The 23176-nt window shown below is 46.2% G+C and overlaps 1 protein-coding gene across 15 annotated transcripts in view; it reads right to left on the bottom strand.

Moving 5' to 3' along the window:
- Positions 1–23176, bottom strand: part of PTPN3 (protein tyrosine phosphatase non-receptor type 3) — a 120128-nt gene that overhangs the window by 17073 nt on the left and 79879 nt on the right. For all 15 annotated transcript variants that reach the window (XM_078350228.1, XM_078350193.1, XM_078350201.1 and 12 more), the window contains 5 exons: positions 13525–13711; positions 13302–13379; positions 11792–11848; positions 9935–10091; positions 7935–8095 (listed from right to left, as the gene is read on the bottom strand). In XM_078350228.1, the coding sequence (XP_078206354.1) occupies positions 7935–8095; positions 9935–10091; positions 11792–11848; positions 13302–13379; positions 13525–13711 (640 nt within the window). The remainder of the gene's footprint in view (positions 1–7934; positions 8096–9934; positions 10092–11791; positions 11849–13301; positions 13380–13524; positions 13712–23176) is intronic.

Raw genomic sequence — 23176 nt, forward strand, 5'->3', positions numbered from 1 at the left:
TTATAAAGAAGCTCTGAAACTAAAGGTAAATTATAGAAAGACCAGCTAGGAGGGGTTGCTAAGAAACAACTGGATTGAAATTACAGTATCAATATCACCAGCTCTGGCCTCCAAAGACAAACAATTTGAACGGTGGGAGTGGATGCTCTCCAGTGTGGTACGGGGGGGATGGATCAGATGACTTGGTTTTTGGCTTAGATATTTCTTCTTGGAATAAGTCACCTACTATAATATTAGAGAGGGTATCAGGTGACTCTAATCTCCTCATTCAACCAAAGACGGGCAATCTAGTCACATCCCTCAGATGAGGGCTTCATACACCCAATCAGCTCTAACCAGAGGATGCTGGCAAGGCCCCGCACAGTAGAAGCAAGAACTCCATCAACTCTATGAACAGCAAGAGGGGAATTCTTGATGGCTGAGACCCCAACAAGGGGGAAGAAAATGGGAAAAGGACAGGAAAGAAAATGGGGGCCAGGAATCAAGGAAACTGTGGGTCAGGAGACAGCAAAGGGCAGAAGCAGACTGCGTTTCACGTCCTCCACAAAAACCCAAAGTTGACCCCAGGGAACCAAGTTTCAAATGGCTGTTTCCTGTATCAGCCACTATGGCATTATCTTTAGCAAGGCAGGAATCTCATTTGTTCCCTGCCACAGACCCCAGGCCAGCACTGTGCCGGGCACATAGTAGGTGCTCAATAAAAATGTGTACTGCTGCTTTCCAAAATGGGTGTCAACCATGTGAATAAAGCATGCCAAGAGAATTTCAAAGCAACTTCACCTTTCTTGGACATGTGACCTATAACTAAGCTGAGGGTAACTCATTTTTCACTAAAGCCCCACCCCAAGAGGTTGTTTTCCTAGTATCACTTGGTAGACAGATTAACAGTTCACTACTCATGGGCAGCTCATCCACACCAGGAACATCCCTATTCCTTCATATCCGACCCAGCCAGAGGGCAAGAGAAACCATCTAGAGGGGTCTTGGAGCCTCTACCTATCTTCCCAGAAAGGTCTGCTGAATTGAAATCATTGCTAGTAAACTGGGACCTTCCCTGCTTTCATGCACAGTCCCAGATGCAGAGTCTACTGCTGGCAAACCTAACAAGTATTCTTGCAGAGTCCCTTTCAGACAGACACACAACAAAGCATTATGGCAGCACTTCCTTTAGGTGGGCTGCTGGCACTTGAAAAGTAAAAGCTGCACACATGGTCATTCCAAAGCCCCAAGTTTTCTCTGTGTATCCCAGACACATTAAACTGATGTTTTCTCTTCTTAAATAAATAAAAACTATTTGGAAAACTGTTTTTAGAAATGCAATCCTTTGGGCTGGGCATGGTGGCTCATGCCTGTAATCCCAGCACTTTGGGAGGCCAAGGTGGGCAGATCCCCTTGAGGTCAGGAGTTCTAGACCAACTTGGCCAACATGGTGTAACCCCATCTCTACTGAAAATACAAAAAACTAGCTGGACAAGGTGGCGCATGCCTGTAATCCTAGCTACTCAGCAAGCTGAGGCGGGAGAATAGCTTAAACCTGGGAGGCAGAGGCTGCAGTGAGGCGAGATCAAATCACTGCACTCCACCCTGGGTGACAGAATGAGACTCGGTCTAAAGGGTTCTAACCTTGAAGATACAATTGCTCTCATTAATTTCTACAGGTGTCAATTTAAACCCCTCATAAAGTTTACAGCTCCTCTGCCCTTCCAAATGCACCTTTCATAATTGTAACAGGAGCCAGTGAGTAACTTGTTTTGACATTAATGGCTATCTTCTATAATGGGCAATGTAGGAGTAAGTAAAGTAAACACAGGGATCAGAAGAAAAAAGATGGTTTCTGGCTTTGGTGAGGATAGTGGATGCTGAAGTGAAGGGGCCGGGTATCTGAGTTTGACATGACCTTTCGTGGTCTCTTATAGCTACCGCTGTAATCCATCAGCTGGGGGAAGCAGGCATTCTCTTGTCCTCCTCATTTTTGAGGTCTTAATAACAATGGGCAAGGAGGCAGGGAAGCTGTGAGTCACAGCATGAAGATGGACACAGGGATCCTTTGTTGTTGGGAAGCGCATTCTCAAAAGGACAGGTTAGCATCATCACTTAGCTCTTATTTAGGAAAGTCTACACCAAATACAGATGGTGTCCTTTGCTTAAATGGACACTTCAACTCAGGAACATGTGGATTAAGCTGCAAGTTTTCCTTAGGAACAACCAAAAACATGACGGAACTGATTAATTCCCTGAAGATGGAGAGCTTCCTGGAAGTGGTAATTCTGGGGTCAGTGTGAACCCCAACTCTGCTTCTTTACTTAATAGAAAGAGGAACACCCTACCTTGGTTACACAAAGAGTATTTAGGCAGTTTGGGGCTAATCAAAAATGCCACCAAACTGCTCCCACTGATGTAGCTCATACAGTGTGGCTACCAAAGGGAAGGGCTAATGGAAGATAGGGTGAGGGCTAGGTACACGTGGCAATGGTGAGTTTTATTTTATTTTTTAGATGCAGTCTTGCTCTGTTGCAGCCCAGGCTGGAGTGCAGTGCCATGACTGTGGCTCACTGCAGCCTCAACCTCTGAAGCTCAAGTGATCCTCCTGCCTCAGCCTCCCAAAGTGTTGGTATTACAGATGTGAGCCACTGTGCCTAGCCTATTTAACATATATTCTTTCTTTTTTTTTTTTTTTTTTAACCCAAGACAGTTTCACTCTTGTTTTCCAGGCCGGTGTCCAATGGCATGATGTCAGCTCACTGCAACCTCCGCCTCCCGGGTTCAAGCAATTCTCCTGCCTCAGCCTCCAGAGTAGCTAGGATTACAGCCATGTGCTACCATGCCCAGCTAATTTTTTGTATTTTTAGTAGAGGCAGCGTTTCTCCATGTTGGTCAGGCTGGTTTTGAACTCCCAACCTCAGGTGATCTGCCTGCCTCAGCCTCCCAAATTGCTGGGATTACAGGCATGAGTCCCAAAGTGTTGTTATGACAGGCATGAGCCACTGTGCCTAGCCTGGATACTTAACATATATTCTAACTGTGGCTCTATCTCTGACTAGTCGTGTGCCACTGGGCAAGTCCCTCAGCCTCTCTGATTCTCATTTTCTCCATCTATAAAAGGGTGATCCTAATCATGCTGCCATATCAATTTCACAGAACTGTTCAACAGGGACAACATATGTACACCACACTTGCTAGATTCCAAAGTGCTACAGAAATGCTAATTATTAAGTGTGATTTTATAACAGATGGGACCAAAGGTTTTCTGTCTGGAATACACTTGTGATTGTTTACTGAAAGCCACAGGAGGGATTGGGGAATTCCCTTCATGAAAAAAAATTGCTTCAAAGCAAGCACTGATAGAAATCAGCTCTCACAGAAGGGATTTAAGGCCACCCCTGGGCAGGTCTCTTGTGTCACAGAGTAGGTGGTATGGACACTTGCGGTGGCGGGGGACCCTGTTAGGGAATAGCCCCTTCCTCTTCCTAATCCTGTCCATTGTACAGCCCCATCAGCCAGGATGCCCACCTGCCAACCACACTGGAGGAGGTGGAGAACTAGAACACCAGGATTAGATGACCCAGAGCTCCAAACACAGCACAACACAGTTACTTTTCTTTTTTTTTTTTGGCTCTTCTACCCTGGCTGGAATGCACTGGTGCCAACATGGCTCACTGCAGCCTCAACTTCCCAAGCTCAAGTGATCCTCTCACCTCAGCCTCCCAAGTAGCTGGGATAACAGGTGTGTGCCACTATGCCCGGCTAATTATTTTATTTTTAGTAGAGATGAGGTCTTGTTATGTTGCCCAGGTTGGTCTCAAATTCCTGGCCTCAAGTGATCCCCCTGTTTTGGTCTCTCAAAGTGCTGGGATTACAGGCCTGAGCCCCCACGTCCAGCCTGTGGTCACTTCTTACGCAGACATTGGGTATGTTGTGCAGAATCTTGGAGCTTCTATTTATAAATAATAATACCTGTTACTTTTCATGGCACTTTTACTGAATACCTGACAACGCATTAAGTATTTATCTCAACTAACTCTTCAATGAACTCACAAGATACCCAATTTGTAGATGGGGAAACAGAAGCCACTGAAGTTAGGGGACACGCCTGAGGCCACACAGGAAGTGAGGGTAGAGCCAGGATTTAAAATCTGTCCGGTTCCGTGTATTGACACAGCCTCTCAGATATTTTCTAGCTCTGATGCTCTACTATTCTAATAACCCTCGTGCATCAACAGCATTTTGTACTTTTCAAAGGCTATGGCAGAGTAGCTAAGAACCAGCTCTTGGGTTGGCCTCCCTGGGTTCCAATCATCCTGTGACATTTACTGTGAGACCTTGGAGAGGTCACATAACTTGTCCGAGACTGTGTTCCCCCATGCCTACACCTGGGAGAGGTCATATAACCTGTCCGAGACTGTGTTCCCCCATGCCTACACCTAGGAGAGGTCACATAACCTGTCCGAGACTGTGTTCCCCCATGCCTACACCTGGGAGAGGTCATATAACCTGTCCGAGACTGTGTTCCCCATGCCTACACCTGGGAGAGGTCACATAACCTGCCCGAGACTGTGTTCCCCCATGCCTGGGGTAATGACAGCGTCTATAGGGGGTTCCTGTGAGAATTACCTAAGGTGATAGCCCTTAAAGCCCGTGGCACATAGTAAGTGCTCATGAAATCTTTCCTTTCCTATTAGTTTCCCATTTTGTCTGGTTTCCTTTTCTTCCTCTCCTCTGGCTGCTCTGTAAGACACCTGTCTCGCACCTGTAACGGTGGTCTTCACAGGATGGTCTAGCCTAGGGTTCCCTGAGGGCCAGTGAGGGAAGACTGAAGAGGCTGGGCTTTGAGGACCCCACTGACTCCATCGCAGGTCACAGAGAAGAACTGCTTTCATCTGGTTCTGTATTTTGGAATTCTGCAATCATCTTATTAAAAAGAAGGGTTTCCTACTTAAGAAAATGTATAGACAAAAATGAAGGAAATGTGTAGACACTGAAACGCAACCCTAAAACATATATGTTTTTGTTTCTTATGCTATCATCCCACCACAGCCTCCAAAGACAAGACCTTGGATGCAAGGCAGTGAGCCAGTGGTTCTGGTTCAATCCTCACACCCCCAGCTCCGTCCTCTGGAACAGCGTGTGCATCCAAACAGGTGCTGGTCTTGTGTACAAGTATCTGGGTCCCAGCCTGATGCAGCCCATCCAGTAGCTGCCGGTGGGGCCTTGATTTAATAAACTCCCCAGGTGATCTCCATGCAAGTGGTTGGAGGATCACCCTTTGAAAAACACAGGTAGGGGACAGGGTGGGTATTTATCTCTAATGCCTTTGAAAACTTCTTAAAAAGTTGAACACTTTTCAAAGGAAATTACCTGTGGGATTCCAATATGTTAAACACACCTCAAAGTCGAGCCACCTGAGTGAAGGAGGCTTCTTAGAACACTGGCAACACCAGCCTTTGGGTTTTCCACAGTGAGAGCCCACAGTGCCTCCTTGTGGACTATCTGCTAAACTGGAACCAGTTCTGGCGGGGCTGAAGGACATCTGTCACCTGGAGGCATCGCCCAGGACCCGCACTGCTTTGCCCAGGACCCACACTGCGCTGTTCACCCAGCTCTTTATGCTATCTGATACCCCATGAGCTTCGTCTGTGTCTGGGATGAGATTTTTCTAGAATATGCTCCCCACCACACTTAATCCTATCTACCTCTTTATTAATCCCACATCTCACTCCAAGGATCTCCTGGAGTCTTCTCACCTCCAGCTGCTGCAGAACGTATATTCTGTATAACAACATCATACCCTGTCTTGGTCCTCAGCTGTTTCTGGTGATCATGATACATCTCCTCAAATATACTAAAATTAGACTGTAAACTGCTTGGGGCCAGAAACCCCCCTCTCCTTCCCTCATCCAGGGTAATACCCAAGACACACTCACTAAATGAACAAATGACTTCACACTGCCTTTCCCGTCCTCTCTAATACCAAAAAACCAATATATGCTGAGACGGGCTTTTAAGTTCTTCTTTTTTTCAATTTTGGAGTGTGTAAAAGTATGAATGAGTTTCACTGCTCAACATGAGAACTTTTTTGCAAGGCAAGGCCAGGGAAGATAACCTCTTCATTTTCTTTTTTTTAACCAAAAGCCTGAACAGCCTCCTGTAGGCCACTGAAAAGAAGGGCTATTTCCCTTTGTAGAATACTCAGTAATAGGTCTATTAGTTCTACCCAAGTAATTAATATTGTTACTATCCTTTCAATCCAGACTTCATTTACATAAGGTAAATAATTTTTGTTTTATATTAACTAAAAGTATTAAATGGCTGAGTGCAGTGGCTCATGCCTGTAATCCCAGCACTTTGGGGGCTCGAGGCAGGTGCCTTGCTTCAGCCCAGGAGTTTGAGATCAGCCTGGGAAACATGGCAAAACTGCATCTCTACCAAAGAATAATAAAAAAAAAATTTGCCGGAAGTGGTGGTGCACACCTGTAGTCCCAGCTACTTGGGAGACTGAGGTGGAAGGATCACTTGAGCCTGGAAGGTGGAGGCTGCATTGTCCAAGACGGCACCACTGCACTCCAACCTGGGCAACAGAGTGAGACCCTGTCTCAAAAAAAAACCAAAAAAAAATTAAAAAAATATCCTGTCGATTGTTTGGGTCAGTTACCTTTACTTTTTCCCTTGTGATTTTTGCTTTCTACTGCTGTTCAGTACACATTGCTTTAATATATTTTCACATGCATTAAAATTAATCTTTCACTCAAAGCTTTCTGCTTTGCATTCCTTCACGTTCAACATTCCTATTGCTCCTGAATCACTTTGCAGTCACACACATTTCACAAATGTTTTGCTTCTTTTTTCTTTATGTGGTATTCTAATGCGTTGTTGATTTGTTTTTGAGTCCTATGTGAGACCTTCTTCCTGAATGTATGAACCCAGACTGTTATTTCTAATGATGATCTATTTTCTTTTGTTGACCTATTTTATGCTTTTCAATGTTATTTCTTTTATTACAGGAATGACTCTTTTCTTCTACTTTTAAATAAATCTGGAAGATGGGCTGGGTGTGGTGGCTCACGTCAGTTACTTCAGCATTTTGGAAGCTGAGGCAGGAGGGTCGCTTGAGTCCAGGAGTTCACGACTAGCCTAGGCAACATAGCGAGACCCTGTCGCTATTTTTTTTTTCTTTTTTAAAGAAAACCATACTTAAAAAATAAAAATAAGAAAATAAATTTGGAAGATGAACACGTTCTATTTTAGTTCTGTTAGCAATCAGTAAAACTGGTTAAAAGCTGAGTCTCCGTTGGTTCCCTGTTTTATAAAAAATGTCTGTGTGCACCTTCCTCAACAGCCTGAATCCTATGGATCCCAGGTTCCTCTGGGGAAGATGGGTTGGACTTTGGTTTCTTACTTGTGTTTATAGGGTTCTGGGCAACTTGGTAGGGCAAGACACTACGATGCCCTCATGAGAAGGCGCTAATTGCTCCAAATTCCAGCACAAGGCTGGGGACAGTCAGAGAGCTGGCTCCTTCACCCACCCTGGGCTCCTCACCCAAACTGCCTTTCCACTGCCTTCCACTGCTAGGAGTTTTGAGCTTTTGTGTTGGCAGCTAAATATGCTCAGAGTCCCTCCTCCTCAGTTTCTGGCATGTTTCTCCATGACTACCAAATGTTACTAGAAGAAGAGGGTGAGCCAGAGTTCAGCAAGGGTGGCCGTCCTGATCCCTGCCTGCTGCTCCCAGCCTGAGAGCGTGGCTGCCCACTGTGCCCTGTTACCCCATGGCAAGCACAGGTCTGACCTGTCAGTCCTCACAAAGACTCAGTTGACTGTTTCATAATCATCTTGACTGAGGAAACAAGGGCTCATTTCCTCCGCTGCTCAGAGGCAGGGGCAGCCCAGCAGGTGACATGGCAGGCCCAGACCTCGAGATTCAGCCCCCAGGGGCTCTTACCTCAAACTGGATCAGCACCGTCCCGGTTTCGAGGCCCTTCTTTAGCTGTGCCATGGACCCCTCCAAAGTGTCCCCACCCTCCGGACACATGGGGAAAATGGGCTCAGGGAAAAGGTGGTTCAGTTCATCTTCAGACTTGAAGTCAGCAAATGAGCGGACAGCTGTAATGTACAAGACAGTGCATCTGACTTGTGTAGCAACACTCAGGTTTATCAGTTTTCCTCAAACAAATCACACCAATGACACCTAAATGCAGATGATTTAAAACATCTTATTAAATGATTAAGCTACAGGGTAATCATTTTCACCAAAGATACTTCTAGGTGAATGATTCAATGTGTGTTAATTACATAAAATGACATACTAATCTTCCTGGTTAGTTTTAAACAATGGTGTTTAGTACTCAGAGGCTTTTGTCAAAGGTAGGGGAAAGGGAAAGAATGTATTTTTAAAAACAAAATTGTCTCTGCTCGCTCTTTCTGACCTGGTTATTCTTCTATTCATCCCAACTCCCCCTTTCTTTCTCAGGTTTTTTCATTTACTTCCCTAAAATGGGCATTTCCCCAGGCATGCGGGTGAGGTCCCAGGCTCTCCCTGTGACACCACCATTCCTGAGAGCTCAATCCCTAACTCATGGCCATTTCTATAAGGGAGCCTCCCACGTAACTATCTTAGTCCTAACGTCTTCTCTGTGCTTCAGACCTGCCTCCTTAGTATACATTCTCACTTCGTGTTAAATACAATACAGGTGAAAGCAAAGCTAGGACCCACCCCAACTTTGCACCGGTGAGGATGGGAGAGATCTAGTAAGGCCTCACAGAGGAGGTAGGGTCCGAGCTGGTCCTGGTGGCTCTGGGCTGAGAGTTCTAGTGGGAGCAGAGCCAAGGCAGGAGCACAGCAGTGTGGGGTGTGAGCCACACAGGTAAGGCAGGCAGAGACACAGGGCCAGGGCTTTGCAGGCACAACCTTCATTTACTGCCAGTATTTTACAGCTGTGCAGGGGGTTCAAGGAACTTGCCTATTATTTTATAACAACAACTATAAAGACAACAGTATGATGCTCAGTAGAGGCCATCCTTCAAACCTCTGCCCCCATCAGGCAGTGATCCAGGTGCTTTCCAGTCTAAGTGCCATTTATTTATTTGTTTATTGAGACAGAATCTCGCTCTGTCACCCAGGCTGGAGTGCAGTGGCATGATCTTGGCTCACTGCAACCTTCACTTTTTGGGTTCAAGTGATTCTCCTGCTTCAGCCTCCCAAGCAGCTGGGACTAAAGGCACATGGCACCACGCCCAGCTAATTTTTTCTATTTTTAGTAGAGACAGGGTTTTACCATGTTGGTCAAGATGGTCTTGAACTCCTGACCTCAAATGATCCACCCGCCTTGGCCTTCCAAAGTGTTGGGATTACAGGCATGAGCCACTGTGCCTGGCCCCAAGTGCCATTGGATCTTCACAACAGCCCTGTGAAGTTGGGACCCCTGCTGTCCTCCTTCATTCCTGAGCGAGCTGAGCCACAGGCTGGGCATGTAACTCATGCAGGGTTCCCAGCCTGCAGAGGCAGAGTGAGGAATCACCCATGACAGTCAGGCCCTGCTCTCCTCACTACCTCTCTGACAAAAATCAGACACACGTTAATAAAACATGACCCGATCTTTTGAGAAGGGGCTGAAAATGCAAATGTCTGCGGGGCCATGCCACATAGAGAGTGCATGATGTGGGCTGCATTGGGCCTGGGAGGAATCAAGGGTGCGGGGCTCATGTCCGGTAGCAAGGGGGTGGGTGGCACTGCCTCCCTACAGAAGACTGGCCACATGGGGACAGGCCTCACGTGGGCAGATCCTAACATTTTTTCAAGTGAGAAGGAAGCCAAACATCGGGTTCTTGATTTTCAAATGTTGGCTACAAATTCAACATTTTTAAGAGCAGATAAAGGGCTGGAGCAGGCCCAGCTTTGCTAGGGCAGTGTCCTTATGGCTCTTCCCCCCAGGTGGCCATTACCTCTCCTCCTGATCACCAGGGCCAGTTCCCGTGAGTGGGACTCCCGACTGGCTTTGATGAACATCACCACTTGGTCATGGGTGTGTTCTGAGATGTCCCGGCCATTGATTAACACGATTTGATCCCCTTCGTTCAGCTTAGGAATGCAGGTGTCCGCCTGGGTGGAGGGGAAAGCGAGTTTCTCCTGTTACCATAACGCAGTCCTTGGGGAGGAACCCTGACTCGCTCCGCTCCCAGACACTGGAGACCATGATCAGGTTTGCTTTCGCTCCCTCGGGTAGTATTGTCATTATTTTTACAGTACATCCACTGCTATGAGGACATGGTAGATGGTTGTGAGATTTTTAAAGTCCTGCTCAGAATATAAGTTGTGAAACATTTCAGAATAGGGCTAAAAAAATTACTGAAGCCATTTCTTTGTGGTAGTCAACCTTCACTTATTACAATGTAACTACACCGTTTCCAGCCCTTTGTTTTCTAGATGTACTGCTGGGAAGTGATTTGCCAGCTAGAGGTGAAGTATTTATCTGTTGTGCAAAGGTGAAAGCTTTTGTAAGCTTCACCACAGAGACAAAAACCATTATGGACAGAAGCAATGAAGTGAACAGCATAGGAAAGCCAGCCTTCTGAATTTACAGAAACCATAAACAGTAGCAAAAGTTGAATGACAAGAGCTTAAGGACTGACTGTCTCAGAGTAAAATCCCAAAATGGTTCGCTGTAAGGAGGCACAGTGACTCCTACTGCTTTAAAAAGGCTGATGAATAAAAGGTAACTGTGGAGCCAGGTGAGGCGGCACACACCTGTGGTCCCAGCTAGTTGGGAGGCTGAGGTAGGAGGATTGCTGGAGCCTAGTAAGAGGCTGAAGTGATCGCAACACTGCATTCCAGCGTGGTTGACAGAGTGGGACCCTGTCTCTCAAAAAGAAAAAAAAGGCTTAACTATGGAAAGTGAGGAACATGTTAATTTGTTTGACTGCAGTACGGTATGTATAACAAGACACATGTTGTATACCCTAAGCATGCACAATGAAAATATTAAATGAAAAAATTGCTTAATATTTTATTATTTTAAAAACAATAAAATAAATTCATTTTATTTTATTTTTGAGATGGAGTCTTGCTCTGTCACCCAGGCTCTAGTGCAGTGGCATAATCTCAGCTCACTGTAAACTCTGCCTCCTGGGTTCAAGCAATTTTCCTGCCTCAGCCTCTGGAGTAGCTGGGATCACACCTGTGAGCCGCCATGCCCAGATAATTTTTGTATTTTTTGTTCAGACGGTGTTTCACACTGTTGGCCAGGCAGGCTGGTTTTGAACTCCTGACCTCAAGTGATTCACCTGCCTCGGCCTCCCAAAGTGCTGGGATTACAGGTGTGAGCCACTAGGCCTGGCCTAAAAACAATAAAACAAATGTAAAAGAAAAAAGCAAACACTCTTCTTAGAAGGCCTACACAGAGGGCAAAGGGGGCGCTGGTGGAAAGATGGTGAGAAGAGGCATGGGGCCCATGTGTCCTTGGAGTGAGCAGAACAGCAGACTGCCTTTTTCCTTCTCCTGAAAGGACTTCTCAAAATTTAATGTGCACACCAATCACTCAAGACTCTTGTTAAAAATGCAGATTCTGGTTCAATAGGCCTAAGCTGGGGCCAGAGATTCTGCAATCCTAACGAGGTCCCAGGTAACATGGGTGCCATAGCTTCAAAGACCACACTAAGCAGAAGGTTATAGAAAACATGGTGATGCGTATCTAAACACATTCTTTGCACCTGGTAAAGAAAAGAAAGAGGACACAGAAACAGAAACCTGTCAGAATTAGGGAAAAACAAACACGAGAAATAACATGGAACGCGTTTACTTACAGGTGATTCTGGGTTTATCCTTGATACCACAAGAGGCATCTTTTGATCCACTCCTCCCTGTAAACATTGCAAAGTAAAACAAAAAAAAAATTTTAAGTTAAAAATAATACTTAAGTAGTTCACAGCATCAACAACATGCAGGTAGCAATAAACGTGAGTCTTTGGCACAGGGAGGCCTCAAACTTCACTATGACCAATTCGAATCACATGTCATTTCAGAAATAGGGAACAAATTCCTGACCCTTCTGGATCCAGCAGGCTAACCAGGACCCTGTTCAGAAGACTCCCTCTGCCATCCCCACAGTCCATGAACTAAAAGATGCACTCAGAGAGGGCAAGCTCCTCCTTAAAAACACAGACACCCTTCGGAGAGGTACTCCACGTGTGTCTTCTGAGTGCTGCTGAAAAAGGGTGCTTTCAGCAGAGGCTAGCGAGGCCTGGGAAAGGGGCACACCTTGTGAGTGCATCTGGCCTGTGAGGGCTCGTCATTAACATAGCTGCTGGGGCAGATGAGGCTGTGCACGATGGCAGCTGGGGGGTTGTGGACCATCCTCACTCTGTCCTAGAGTAGGGGGTGAGTAAATACTTCTGTAAAGGGTCAGAGAGACTTTGTGGGAGCGAGAGCTCAGTTGCAACTGCTCATCTCTGCAGCCATTAACCCACCAGTAAACAAATGGGTGTGGCTGTTACCGAAAAAACTAGTTACAGAAATAGATGGGATTTGGCCTATGGGCTCAGTTTGCAGATCCTGCTTAAAGGTGCCAGGAGAAGAGTGGTGGCCCTGCAGGTTGAACCTGAATTGTTTTCTCTTATCAGCTTTAGCAATGCTGAGGGCTTCTTTTAGTGGCATTCCTGAAGCAGGTAGATCTATTTGCCAACTGGGTGCCCTCAACTCTCGGAGCCTCAGTATTTATTTGTAAAATGGGTTTAAAATGCTGACCTTACTGCTTGTTATCAGAACTGAAGAAGGTGCTATGAATCTAGTGTACAGTCAGTGCCAGGCACAGAGCAGGAACTTGGGACTTGGCATCTGCTAAGTCCACATTAAAAAAACTTCTTCTCAATTCTAGGTTGGGTGTGGTGGTTCCTGCCTGTAATCCCAGCACTTTGGGAGGCCAAAGTGAGTAGATCGCTTGAGGTCAGGAAAAATTATCTGACAAAAAATATCTCTACAAAATATATTTAAAAAATTAGCTGGTACATGCCTATAGTCCCAGCTGAGGTGGGAGGATCACCTGAGCCTGGGGAGGCTGGTGCTGCAATGAGCTGTGATCGTGTTGCTGCACTCCAGGTTTGGGCAACAGAGCGAGATTTTCTAAAAAAAAAAAAATAAAGCCAAAAAACCCAAACCAAACAAAAACAACAATAACAAAAACCAACTCTCAATTGGGAGGGTTGAAACAATTTCCTTATGTAGCTGAAGAATGCAGCACATTTCTACTGAAAACTAAAAACTCATCAAAAGATTGCTTCACAGCATAAAGCTTCCTTTATAAATAACACAACATACCTTCAGATTAAATCCAAATTTCCCATCTTCATCTGGTGTGATACGGATCAAGACTAAGTAGCCGTCACCATTATCATTCTGGAAAACGTTTGAAAGTCGTCATTTACATCACATCTCTCTCCAGCAGTTGGTGATAAGAGATTTCCATTTAGTCAGAGCTACTCAGCTGCCCAAAAGGGGCCGCGAGCCTGGGTGAGTCACCTGGCCACCTGCGCCCGCTCACCTTGTCACAGTAGTACTGGCTGGCATCCTCAGTGGAGCCCCCTTTGGTCACCCTGTGGAAGTCATCTAAGAACTGCTGATCGACGCCGTCAGGTGAGCAGGAGCCTGGAGCATTTGAAGATGGAGACACAGAACTGGATGACTTCTGGGTCAGGTAGCTTTGTGCTGGATTGTTCTCGGATAAACTCCTTCATCATGGGGAAGGAGGAGATATTAATAACTGGGTTAATATTTTATTAGAGCAAACACTACTGATGTAGGGGCCCGGCACCTTAGGGCCATATGTTTCCCTAGAAGCTCAGCTGCACAGGTCATCAGCGGGATTTGAGTACACCCAAGGCCCACAGACCACCCCTGCCCGCACCTGGCCTAGACAATGTCAGATGGTTTTGGAGAAAAGGGATAGGAAGCAGGGTGGATCCGGGAACTGCTGAAAACTCCACTCCCTTCCCTACTGCTTTAGAAGGGTGACAGGGAAATGTGCCCAGCTACTCTGGTGGTTTCATTACTGAACCAGGCTCTGCCAGGCAGGCTCATGCAGATGCACGGCCCATCCCTTCTGAAAGATTTTTCCTTGTCTCATTTCTCCTGATGGTTCTGCTTCATAGGACTCTTGCCTCCTCAAAGAAAATGGGATTATTGTGGATTCAGGAGATTTATATTATTCCTAGTTGGCATGATTTGCCTGTGACATCCATTAACTGCCACGCTGAGATCATCTTTAATGTTCCTCTATCTATTATAGTTTCTTCTGTATCGTAGAGCTGCACTGTCCAGTATGGCAGCCACTAGTCACATGAGGCTATTTAAATTTAAATCAAGACAAAAAACCAGCCATACTTCACATGCTCACTAGATCCATGCGGCCAGGGGCTCCTGTATTAGCCAGTGCAGTTAGAGAATATTTTCCCCACTGTAGGAAGCCCTGCTGGACAGCGCTGTCTTAGGGAATTACAAATGATGAGAACTGAACAGACCTCTGTGCTCATTTGCTCTAACTCCCAGTTCACAGGTGAAGAAACTGAGATCAGAAGAGGCTGAGTAACTTGCCTGGGGTCATAGAGCTTTCCCCTCACTTAGCAGACAGAAGCCTGACAGATGTGTGTCCCGAGCTTCTCTTCCCCCTCCAGGCTATGCAGAGCCCATTCCCAAGACCCCCATTTCTAACTTCTCAAGGTCACAAGAACTAGCCATCCTTACTGTCACTGTACAGGACAGGACCCTTCACATCTCTGCATCACCCACACCAGCCCCTTCCAGAGCCACAGGCCGAGCACAGGCACCTTACAGAGCTGCTGAATATGGTGCTGTCCTACATTCTAAGACTCTGCCCCATCCTAGCCTCATCCAAGGTGGAGTGAGAAGAAAATCATAGAGACCAAGTCATTCAGTGAAACCCAGACAAAAGACAGCTGCTATTGCCTCTCTCTCCACCTTTATTTCCAGCCCTTGCCCAAGGAGTTTTCATAAAATTGGTGCTTCTCTTTCTCCTAGTGAGTTCAAATGAGCTTAATTTAAATACAAAATCTGTATCATATTCACACAGAATGATTCATAATCACAATCTATTTGAATAAAATATTCAGTGACAGACCACTGGAGAAACACAGCTATACAGAGGACAAGAGTCTGGCCTTATGGTGTCCAAGTTGCTGGTTGTGGGTAGGGTGTTATGGATGGGAAGGCATTTCAGAGACGGAACATTTTGGAATTGAAGTTGTACACAAGTTTTTGGACTGAAAAAGAATGACTTTCACTTATGTAAAAGGAAGCTTTAAAAAATTGCCCCCAAATACGGCATCTTTGCTGGGTTTCATTGTTTACAAGAGCATCACCTAGTGGCAGAAAGGGCAACTGCTTGGCAGTTACAAAACAAGATAAAATGGTATTTCTAGTTCTTGTTCTGGGTCTCTCTCCCCCTCCTTCCCTTCCCTCCCCGCACCCACTCTTTTCTCTTTTGAGACAGAATAATTCTCTGTTGTCCAGGCTGGAGTGGCGTTTCGTGACCACAGCTCACAGCAGCCTCGATCTCTGGGCTCAAGTGATCTTCCTATCTTGGTCTCCCAAGTAGCTGGAACCACAGGCATCCACCACCATGTTCAACCAATTAAAAAATTTTTTTGTACACACACGGTCTCGCTGTTACCCAGGCTGGTCTAGAACTCCTGGTCTCAAGGAATCCTCCTGCACTGGCCTCCCTAAGTGCTGGGATTATAGGTGTGAGCCACCATCCCTAGCCCTGTTTGTCTTTCTGAATTTAAAACTCAATGGTCTGTCTACAATAGCCCATGGTATTAAATGACAACAGTACTACTACTATTACTATTGCTGCTAGTACTAATACTATATTCCAGGTCATTTTATGCCCTAACCTGTTTTCTATCTAAGCAGGGTTGGAGGGGTTACTCTTAGTCATTTATTTTGACAAATGGCTGATTTTTTAGCCTGCTCAACTGTGTACAGAGGTGCTTTGTAGGGCATCGAGTGGTGATGTTCTGTTCAGTGTGCAAGATGGACAGACAGACAAGAAAGAGGACATCGAATGAGGAGATGCAATGAGCAGGTGGCAGCTGGACACAGCACAGGGTGGCCAGGGGTGAAGGCACCAAAGCCCAGGCGCCTCCTCCATCTGCTGGGCAGAAGGCAGAGCGGCTGAGGAACGTGGGGGAGCTGCCCCATGAATTCCACAAGTGGAGCAAAGAAAGGGGCAGGATGAGGGATGCAAAAAGACGGTGAGGGTGGGACGGAGCCAATGACCAGGGGAAGGAAGGAGTAGAAGAGGTTGGTCCCTGAGGCAGAGGTGGGAGACACCATGGAAGAACCCATGTGGGATTGACAACACCCTGGTTTTCTTGGGGAGAAAGAGGCAGAGACAGAGAAATGTGAGACACAGACTGACCACCAGGCAGACACACAAATATTCACCCTCCAGAAAACACACGCTTCCGAACTGTAGCTCTCCCTAAACCCTAGAGAATTACAAGGACCTCCCCAAACCCTGCCTGTCAAAGGGGACAAAGTCTTGCTCTCAAATTGCAGTGTGATGGAAAAGGGGCGCTGCTTTGGGAGATTCTCAGGGTCAGGAGACCCTAGTGCTCTTTCTATTCCTCTCCTAGTGCTCAGGAACATAGGACCAGGCACACAGGGAGTGCTCAGCTGAAATGCTGAGTGAATGAAGAATAAAAACCTCTTGGCAAAGTACCAAGAAGATCACCCAAGGTGATTGGGTGAGTTACTCTAAAAGAGCAAGGAATGGCCGGGCATGGTGGCTCATGCCCTGTAACCCCAGCACTTCGGGAGGCCAAGGCAAGCGGATCACGAGGTCAGGAGATCGAGACCATCCTAGCCAACATGGTGAAACTCTGTCTCTACTAAAAATACAAAAATTAGCTGGGTACAGTAGTGTACACCAGTAATCTCAGCTACTAGGGAAGCTGAGGCAGGAGAATTGCTTGAACCTGGGAGGCGGAGATAGCAGTGAGCTGAGATCGTGCCACTGTACTCCATCCTGGCAACAGAGAGAGACTTCATTGCAAAAAAGTAAAAAAAAGTTATCATAATAAAAAAATAAAAGAGCAAAGAATGTACTCGGGAATCTAGAAGCTCAGGTGCAAAGAGAAGGTGGGTTAAATGGTTCTCAGCATCTGCAAGATCAGAGCTTCTGAGAATGTGCTGTGCACACGAATCACCTGCGGTCCTGCTCAATGCAGAGTGTGATTCGGCAGGCCTGTGTGGGTCTGAGATTCTGCATCCGACCAGCTCTCAGATGCTGCTGCTGCTGCTGCTGGCCTGTGGCCACAGCGGGAATAGCGCGGGGCTAGAGGAATGCAGAACGGTTCACCCAGAGGGCACAGTTTCTTCTGAATAAAATTCCTGGAGAAATTTCCCACATGGCTCCTTGCATAAGGGTCCTTGAGTAAAAGAAAGAATACTGTCTTCCAATATATATATTTGTGACACGGACACAGTCTCCACAGGAAACAGCTCATGAAGGGCACAAGATCAAAGTGGCAGAGGGAATATGGTTCAGGTATGGTGCTTTCGGAACTTTCAGTCTCTTTCCTGGTGGAACAGCAGATCATGAATCTGTCCTCTAGGCTTCCCTGACAGATATCGGACACCTCATTGGCAAGAAAGCACTTGCTAAACCTCAGTCAATTCGTCCCTGAATTCTCTGAGAATTTCTCATTGACAGATGCCCTGCAGGGGCACCTACCACACAGTCCTGCTCATGGGTGAGAGTTACCAAACTTGTCAAAATAAATATGTTTGAGTCCTTGGAGTATAATAAATATGGTGTGATGTTGCTCATGTGATATGGACACATGATGTGGAAGCGGCAAAGGGGGCATCCCATTATGAAAACTTATGAGTTTGTATCCTGGGGCCCCATTCAGTTTCATATAACCATCTGTCTGTTCATCTGTTCCGTCCATCCATCCATCCACCACCATCCATCCATCCATCATCTATCTGTCCATCCGTCCGTCTGTCCATCCATCCATCCATCCATCCATCCATCCATCCATTCATCACCATCTATCCATCCATCATCTATCTGTCCGTCTGACCATCTGTCTGTCCATCCGTCCATCCATCCATCCATCCATCCATCCATCCATCCATCCATCCATCCAAATAGTCACTGAATGTCTATTAAATGCCAAATAACCATGTCAGGTTTTAAGGAAGAAGAGCTGAATAGGGCACTATCCCTACCCTCAAAGAATTCATTGTCTACAAGAGAAGAAATATTATCATGCTACAGTGGAGATGCTCAGATGTCTGGGGTACCATATGAGGCCAGAAGAGGCTTCCTGGAGCAGATGCACTTGAGCTTGAGTTTGAAAGATGAATTAATAGGAGTTTGAATCGGTAGTCAAGTGGGAAAAAGAGGGCATTCTGGCAAAACACTTAAAATAACAAACAAAAGCAGCAGCACAGGTCAAGGCAGGAAATGTTGAAAAAGCAGAGAACAGGTATTGAAGCAGGAGTGACATTCTTGGATATGTATTTGAAAATGATAACTTTGCTATTCTTGTAAAGCACGGTGTGGAAGGAGGTGACACCAAAGACAGGGGGACGGTTTGGACATGACTGAGCTAGACGATGCAAGAGATGATGGTGGCGGCAAGGGGGAGTGCAGTGGGGATGGCGAAGGAGTCAAACGCAAGTGATGTCTGGGAGGTAGAATTAACAAGATGAGAAACAGCCTAAGGACAGTGAGAGAAAAAGAGGAGTGAGGGACGACTGACGTTTCCAATAGGTGCAAACCTGTAGTATTGAAAAAATGGTCCCCCTTACCAAGACACAGGAACAGCCATGGGCTGGACACCAGCCAGCATGAGGAGCTGAGATTGGATCATGTTGGGTTTCAGGTATTTGAGAGATGTCCACATGCAAGTGGGCCCAAACAAGAAGGCAAGGTTCAAGGAAAAAGGACATAAACGCTCTGAACAAAACCCTGTCCCTGGCTGGCGTCCTCTGAGGGGGACACGTAGAATGGTAGGCAGATCCCTCCTCTACATTCGGATCTGGTGCCACCCTCTAGAAGGGCTCATCTGCACCTGGAGAAGGGTGGTTGTGAGGGTGACAGGTGGAAAGTGACTACACTGGAATTGTCTATCTTAAGGAACAGTAACCAAGGCTGGCAGGTGGACCTGGGAACAGACACCATCTGTGTTGTCCTGAGAGTTTAAGGCATGAACCTTGATGCCGGGTCAGTGTCAAGGAGGCTTCCAGCCCAGCTTGGGAAGAACTAACCCAGCTTGGGTACCTGGGCTCTCTAACAACAGAGCACATTGCTGCTGTAGGGGACTCTCCATTGCTGGCAGGGTGCTCAGGCCTGAGGGACCCACAGTAGGGTTGGGGGAGTTCCTATCCTACCACCAAACCTGAAAAAGGGGATCCTCTGGGTTCCTTCCAATGAAAACGTTTTTCTCTTGTTGTTTTGAGACAGGGTCTTACTCCAATGCCAGCCAGCCTGGAGAGCAGTGAGGCGATCATAGCTCACTGCAGCCTTGACCTCCTGGGCTCAAGTAATTCTCTCACCTCAGCCTTCCGAGTAGCTAGCACTATAGGCACACAACATCGTGCCTGGCTAATTTTTATACTTATTGTTGAAATGGAGTTTTGCCATGTTGCCCAGGCTGGTTTTGAACTCCTGGGCTCAAGTAATCTGCCCAGCAGGATTACAGGCGTGAGCCACTGTGCCTGGCCTGCACAGAAGTTATGGAATAAAAAGCAATGGCTGCCCCACATCCCATGGAAGAAGGCAGGCTCTAAGGAAAGAGGCCAACAAACAGCAAAGAAGTTACGCAGGCGTGAAGCCCCATCCACTTGGAGGGGTGTCATGCTGCTGACCCGTCAAGACAACTGTGGTAAAACAATAACCAGAAAGTTTTTCTAATACAGCTCTAAACTGCTCCCCCAGTTCCTGTTCTGCATGTCTCTTTTTCTTTAGGGAACATCTCTGCCTTTTATCTGGGTGGAGAGTGGTAGGTTTTTCATTTCTGCCATGAGGGAAACTAACTTGTCTGCAGAATTTGGTCTTCAGTTGGAAGCAAGGAAAGGAACACACAATGGCTGGGAGCAACAAAAGAGTGCAGCCTACTTGGGCTCAAAGCAAACTGCCAAGGATTCATAACTATAATCATAAACTTTGCTGTGCTGCTATAAATATGGAGCAAACCAGCGAGTGACTCATCCGCTAAGACGGCATGCAGGCAGCCTGAGCTGTGCCACTCCGGGTTTACAGCCAAAACCTAACCGCTCTTTTTCTTTCTTTCTCTCTTCCTTCTTTTTTAAATGAGTACAGAACATCACACTTAATTCTTCTTAAAAGGAATCCTCCTCACTGTCTGTGATATTATTTATCTGATTGCTCTGACAGAATGCTTCTTTTTGCCTAACACAAATCTGCCATATAAAACATGTCAAACATTTCTTAAACATTTTGCAAATACTCACAGAAAGTCACCAACAGGTTTTTTTTTTTTTCTCACCAAGTACAGACCAGTCTGCACTTCTTACCTGGGGCAATGGGGGTCCCCAGGCCCTTGGGAGGGCCCGCTTCCTCTGAAGAACCAGCACAAAGTAGCTTCCCACCAGCAGGAAGAGGTCTCCTACCTAACAGAGGTGATGGGGGACTGCTTTTCTAGCTGTTCACCCCACTTACAGAGCACAGCCACTAACCTGACCCCCTGGCATGACTACTGTCCCTGCACCTGGCAAAACTCCACAAGGAAACCTGACTTGAACCACGATTATTTGCTATTCTTAACATTTAGCTGCCCCAAGATGACACATTTTAGAAGGTCTCATGGAGGGGTTTCAAGAAGAATCACTGTGCAATGTATAGGAGCAAACAGGCCCAGAAGTCACTTCCATCAAACAGCGCTTGAGGGAGTGAATTTGAAATCTTATTTAATTTTAGTGAACTGAAATGTAAACAGTCTACGGAGCTGGTGGCTCCTGTATTGGACTGTGAACGTCTAGATGCTCCGCAACTGTGTGACGGTAATTGCAGACTACAGGAGGAACATCTGATGTAGGACACATACTGTTCCCTAAGCCCCCTCCTCCTTTCACCAAAGCGACAGAGCCCTGGAGTATGGCAGTGTAGGCTGATAATGTGCGATTTGCCCCGCTGGCCTGGAGACTCCTGAATAAACCTGTCTAATTTGCTCTGGTGACCCCCTCAGTGACGAGCCAAGGATGTAGAAAGTGTGCCGCTGGACTCGGGAATGAATGCAGGCCCTCTCAAGTGTCTGCTTGTCACCGGACAGACTGCCTCCCTCCCCACCTAGCACAGACTGTATAAAGACATCAGAGGGTGCTGGGCTGGGAGGGCACTCAGAGGCTACCCATCAGCGCCATGTCACAGATGAGCAGCTGGGTGCGAGGTGTGGAGCACCCAGAGTGCAAGCAAGGTGATGACTCCAAACCTACTCCCACATGAATTTTGTTTGAAAAACGCCCTTCTCACTTGTAGATATTCTAGGGGGTCATTCCACTTTAAACAAATGATGGCATAAACGTGTTAGTCTAGATGAGTGCTGTTGACAACACTTTCCTCAATGATGAGAACAGGCTGTATCTGTGCTGTCCAAGATGGAGGCCACCACTCCTGTGTGGCTGTCAGGCACTTCAAGTGAGGCTTGTGTGACTGAGGCACTGAATGCTTACATTTTACTATTTTAATTAATTTGAACAGCCACCTGTGGCTGGTGGCTGCTGTACTGGACAGGAAGGTCTAGATGCTGTACTGTTCTGCGATAGGACTGAAACCACCGCAGGCGTGGCAGGCGTGAGTGGGCTTCCCAGAGCCCTCCAACAGTTCTCTAAACTGTCTTCTCCTTTTGCCAAAGCGGCAGAGCCCCCGGTGCAGACTCAAATGGCTCTAGTCACACACGCCTGCACTCTTGCCTTGTGGTTTGAAAAGCTACAAAGTCACACAAAGGAACTCACAATCATCCACTCAGCCCCGACCAAGGGGCCGCAGGCCGCCAATTGGAACAGGAGATAGCAAGTGCTTAACAAAAGCATCATCCAAGATCAGGTCACAGGGAAGGAATGACCACAAGGATTATTTAACCGGAGGTGTTAAGAACACAGATAAACTGGAAACCATGTTTGCTGTGGGCAAGGACAGAGGAGAGGTAGCACCATTCCACATAAACGGGAAGGAGATTTGCAATTCACCTGTGAATGCCTGGAGTACAATCAGGATGCATTTGGTGCTTTCAGCCTACTAGCTACAGTGGTAAAAAAACTTACAGATTAACTAAAGTACCTGCTTGCTAAATCTCACTGTTAGGGGAGGCATTATCTCTCTATATTTTAGACACAGTATGAGGTTAAAAGAATAGATGTGATACCCAATGACTATGGCTGATTTCCTAGCAGTTGATCCTTTACTATCATGCTTTAACCTAATTTATACTCTTACCTACTTAAAAAAATGATTTGAGATAGTTTACCCCAAAATATACACATATCTAACTATGAATCCATTAAAATTAAAAAAAAAAAAAAGACCCATATAACAAAGGCAGAGGAGGAAGAGAAGGTCCTACGTAAGAAATCTCCGCTGAGCATGATGTGCAGCTCTGAACTCCCTGGCCACCAAGACAAAAACGGAAACAAATGGGTTAAATGTATCTCACTGAGTAACAAAAGCATTCAACCAGTCTTTTAGGACAGACATTTCTTTTGGCCTTGAGCTAGCAGGGAAATTTGTCACATTGTGTAAAAGGCGGGGAGTGGGACATAAAAATGTAACAAAAATTTGTCAAAGAAAATCAGAAATGTTCTAACATGTTTGTTTCTTTATACTATTAATTGAAAACAAAACCCCTCAGAACCCTGCCATTCAGAGAAAGCTTTTAGAAGCAAGTATATTTCCAATGATTTGAAATCATGTGATGGTAAAACTTTAATAATCTAGAGAAATTAGAGTTAGCATGGCCCTAGAGTCTCTACCTCTAGAATATGGAATGATTTACACTGGGCTTTGCTTGTGAACTGGAGAGGAGACTAATTCAAGAGACTGACAAGTACTTAGCGAGTAGAAGGTCTTTGTCATAGACAAAAAAAAGTACACGCTCTAGACCCCAAGCACACAGACTATCTTCCGGGTGAAAAGGTAGAGT

The sequence above is a fragment of the Callithrix jacchus genome, chromosome 1 (assembly GCF_049354715.1).
Source record: "Callithrix jacchus isolate 240 chromosome 1, calJac240_pri, whole genome shotgun sequence".
Lineage (NCBI taxonomy): Eukaryota > Metazoa > Chordata > Mammalia > Primates > Cebidae > Callithrix > Callithrix jacchus.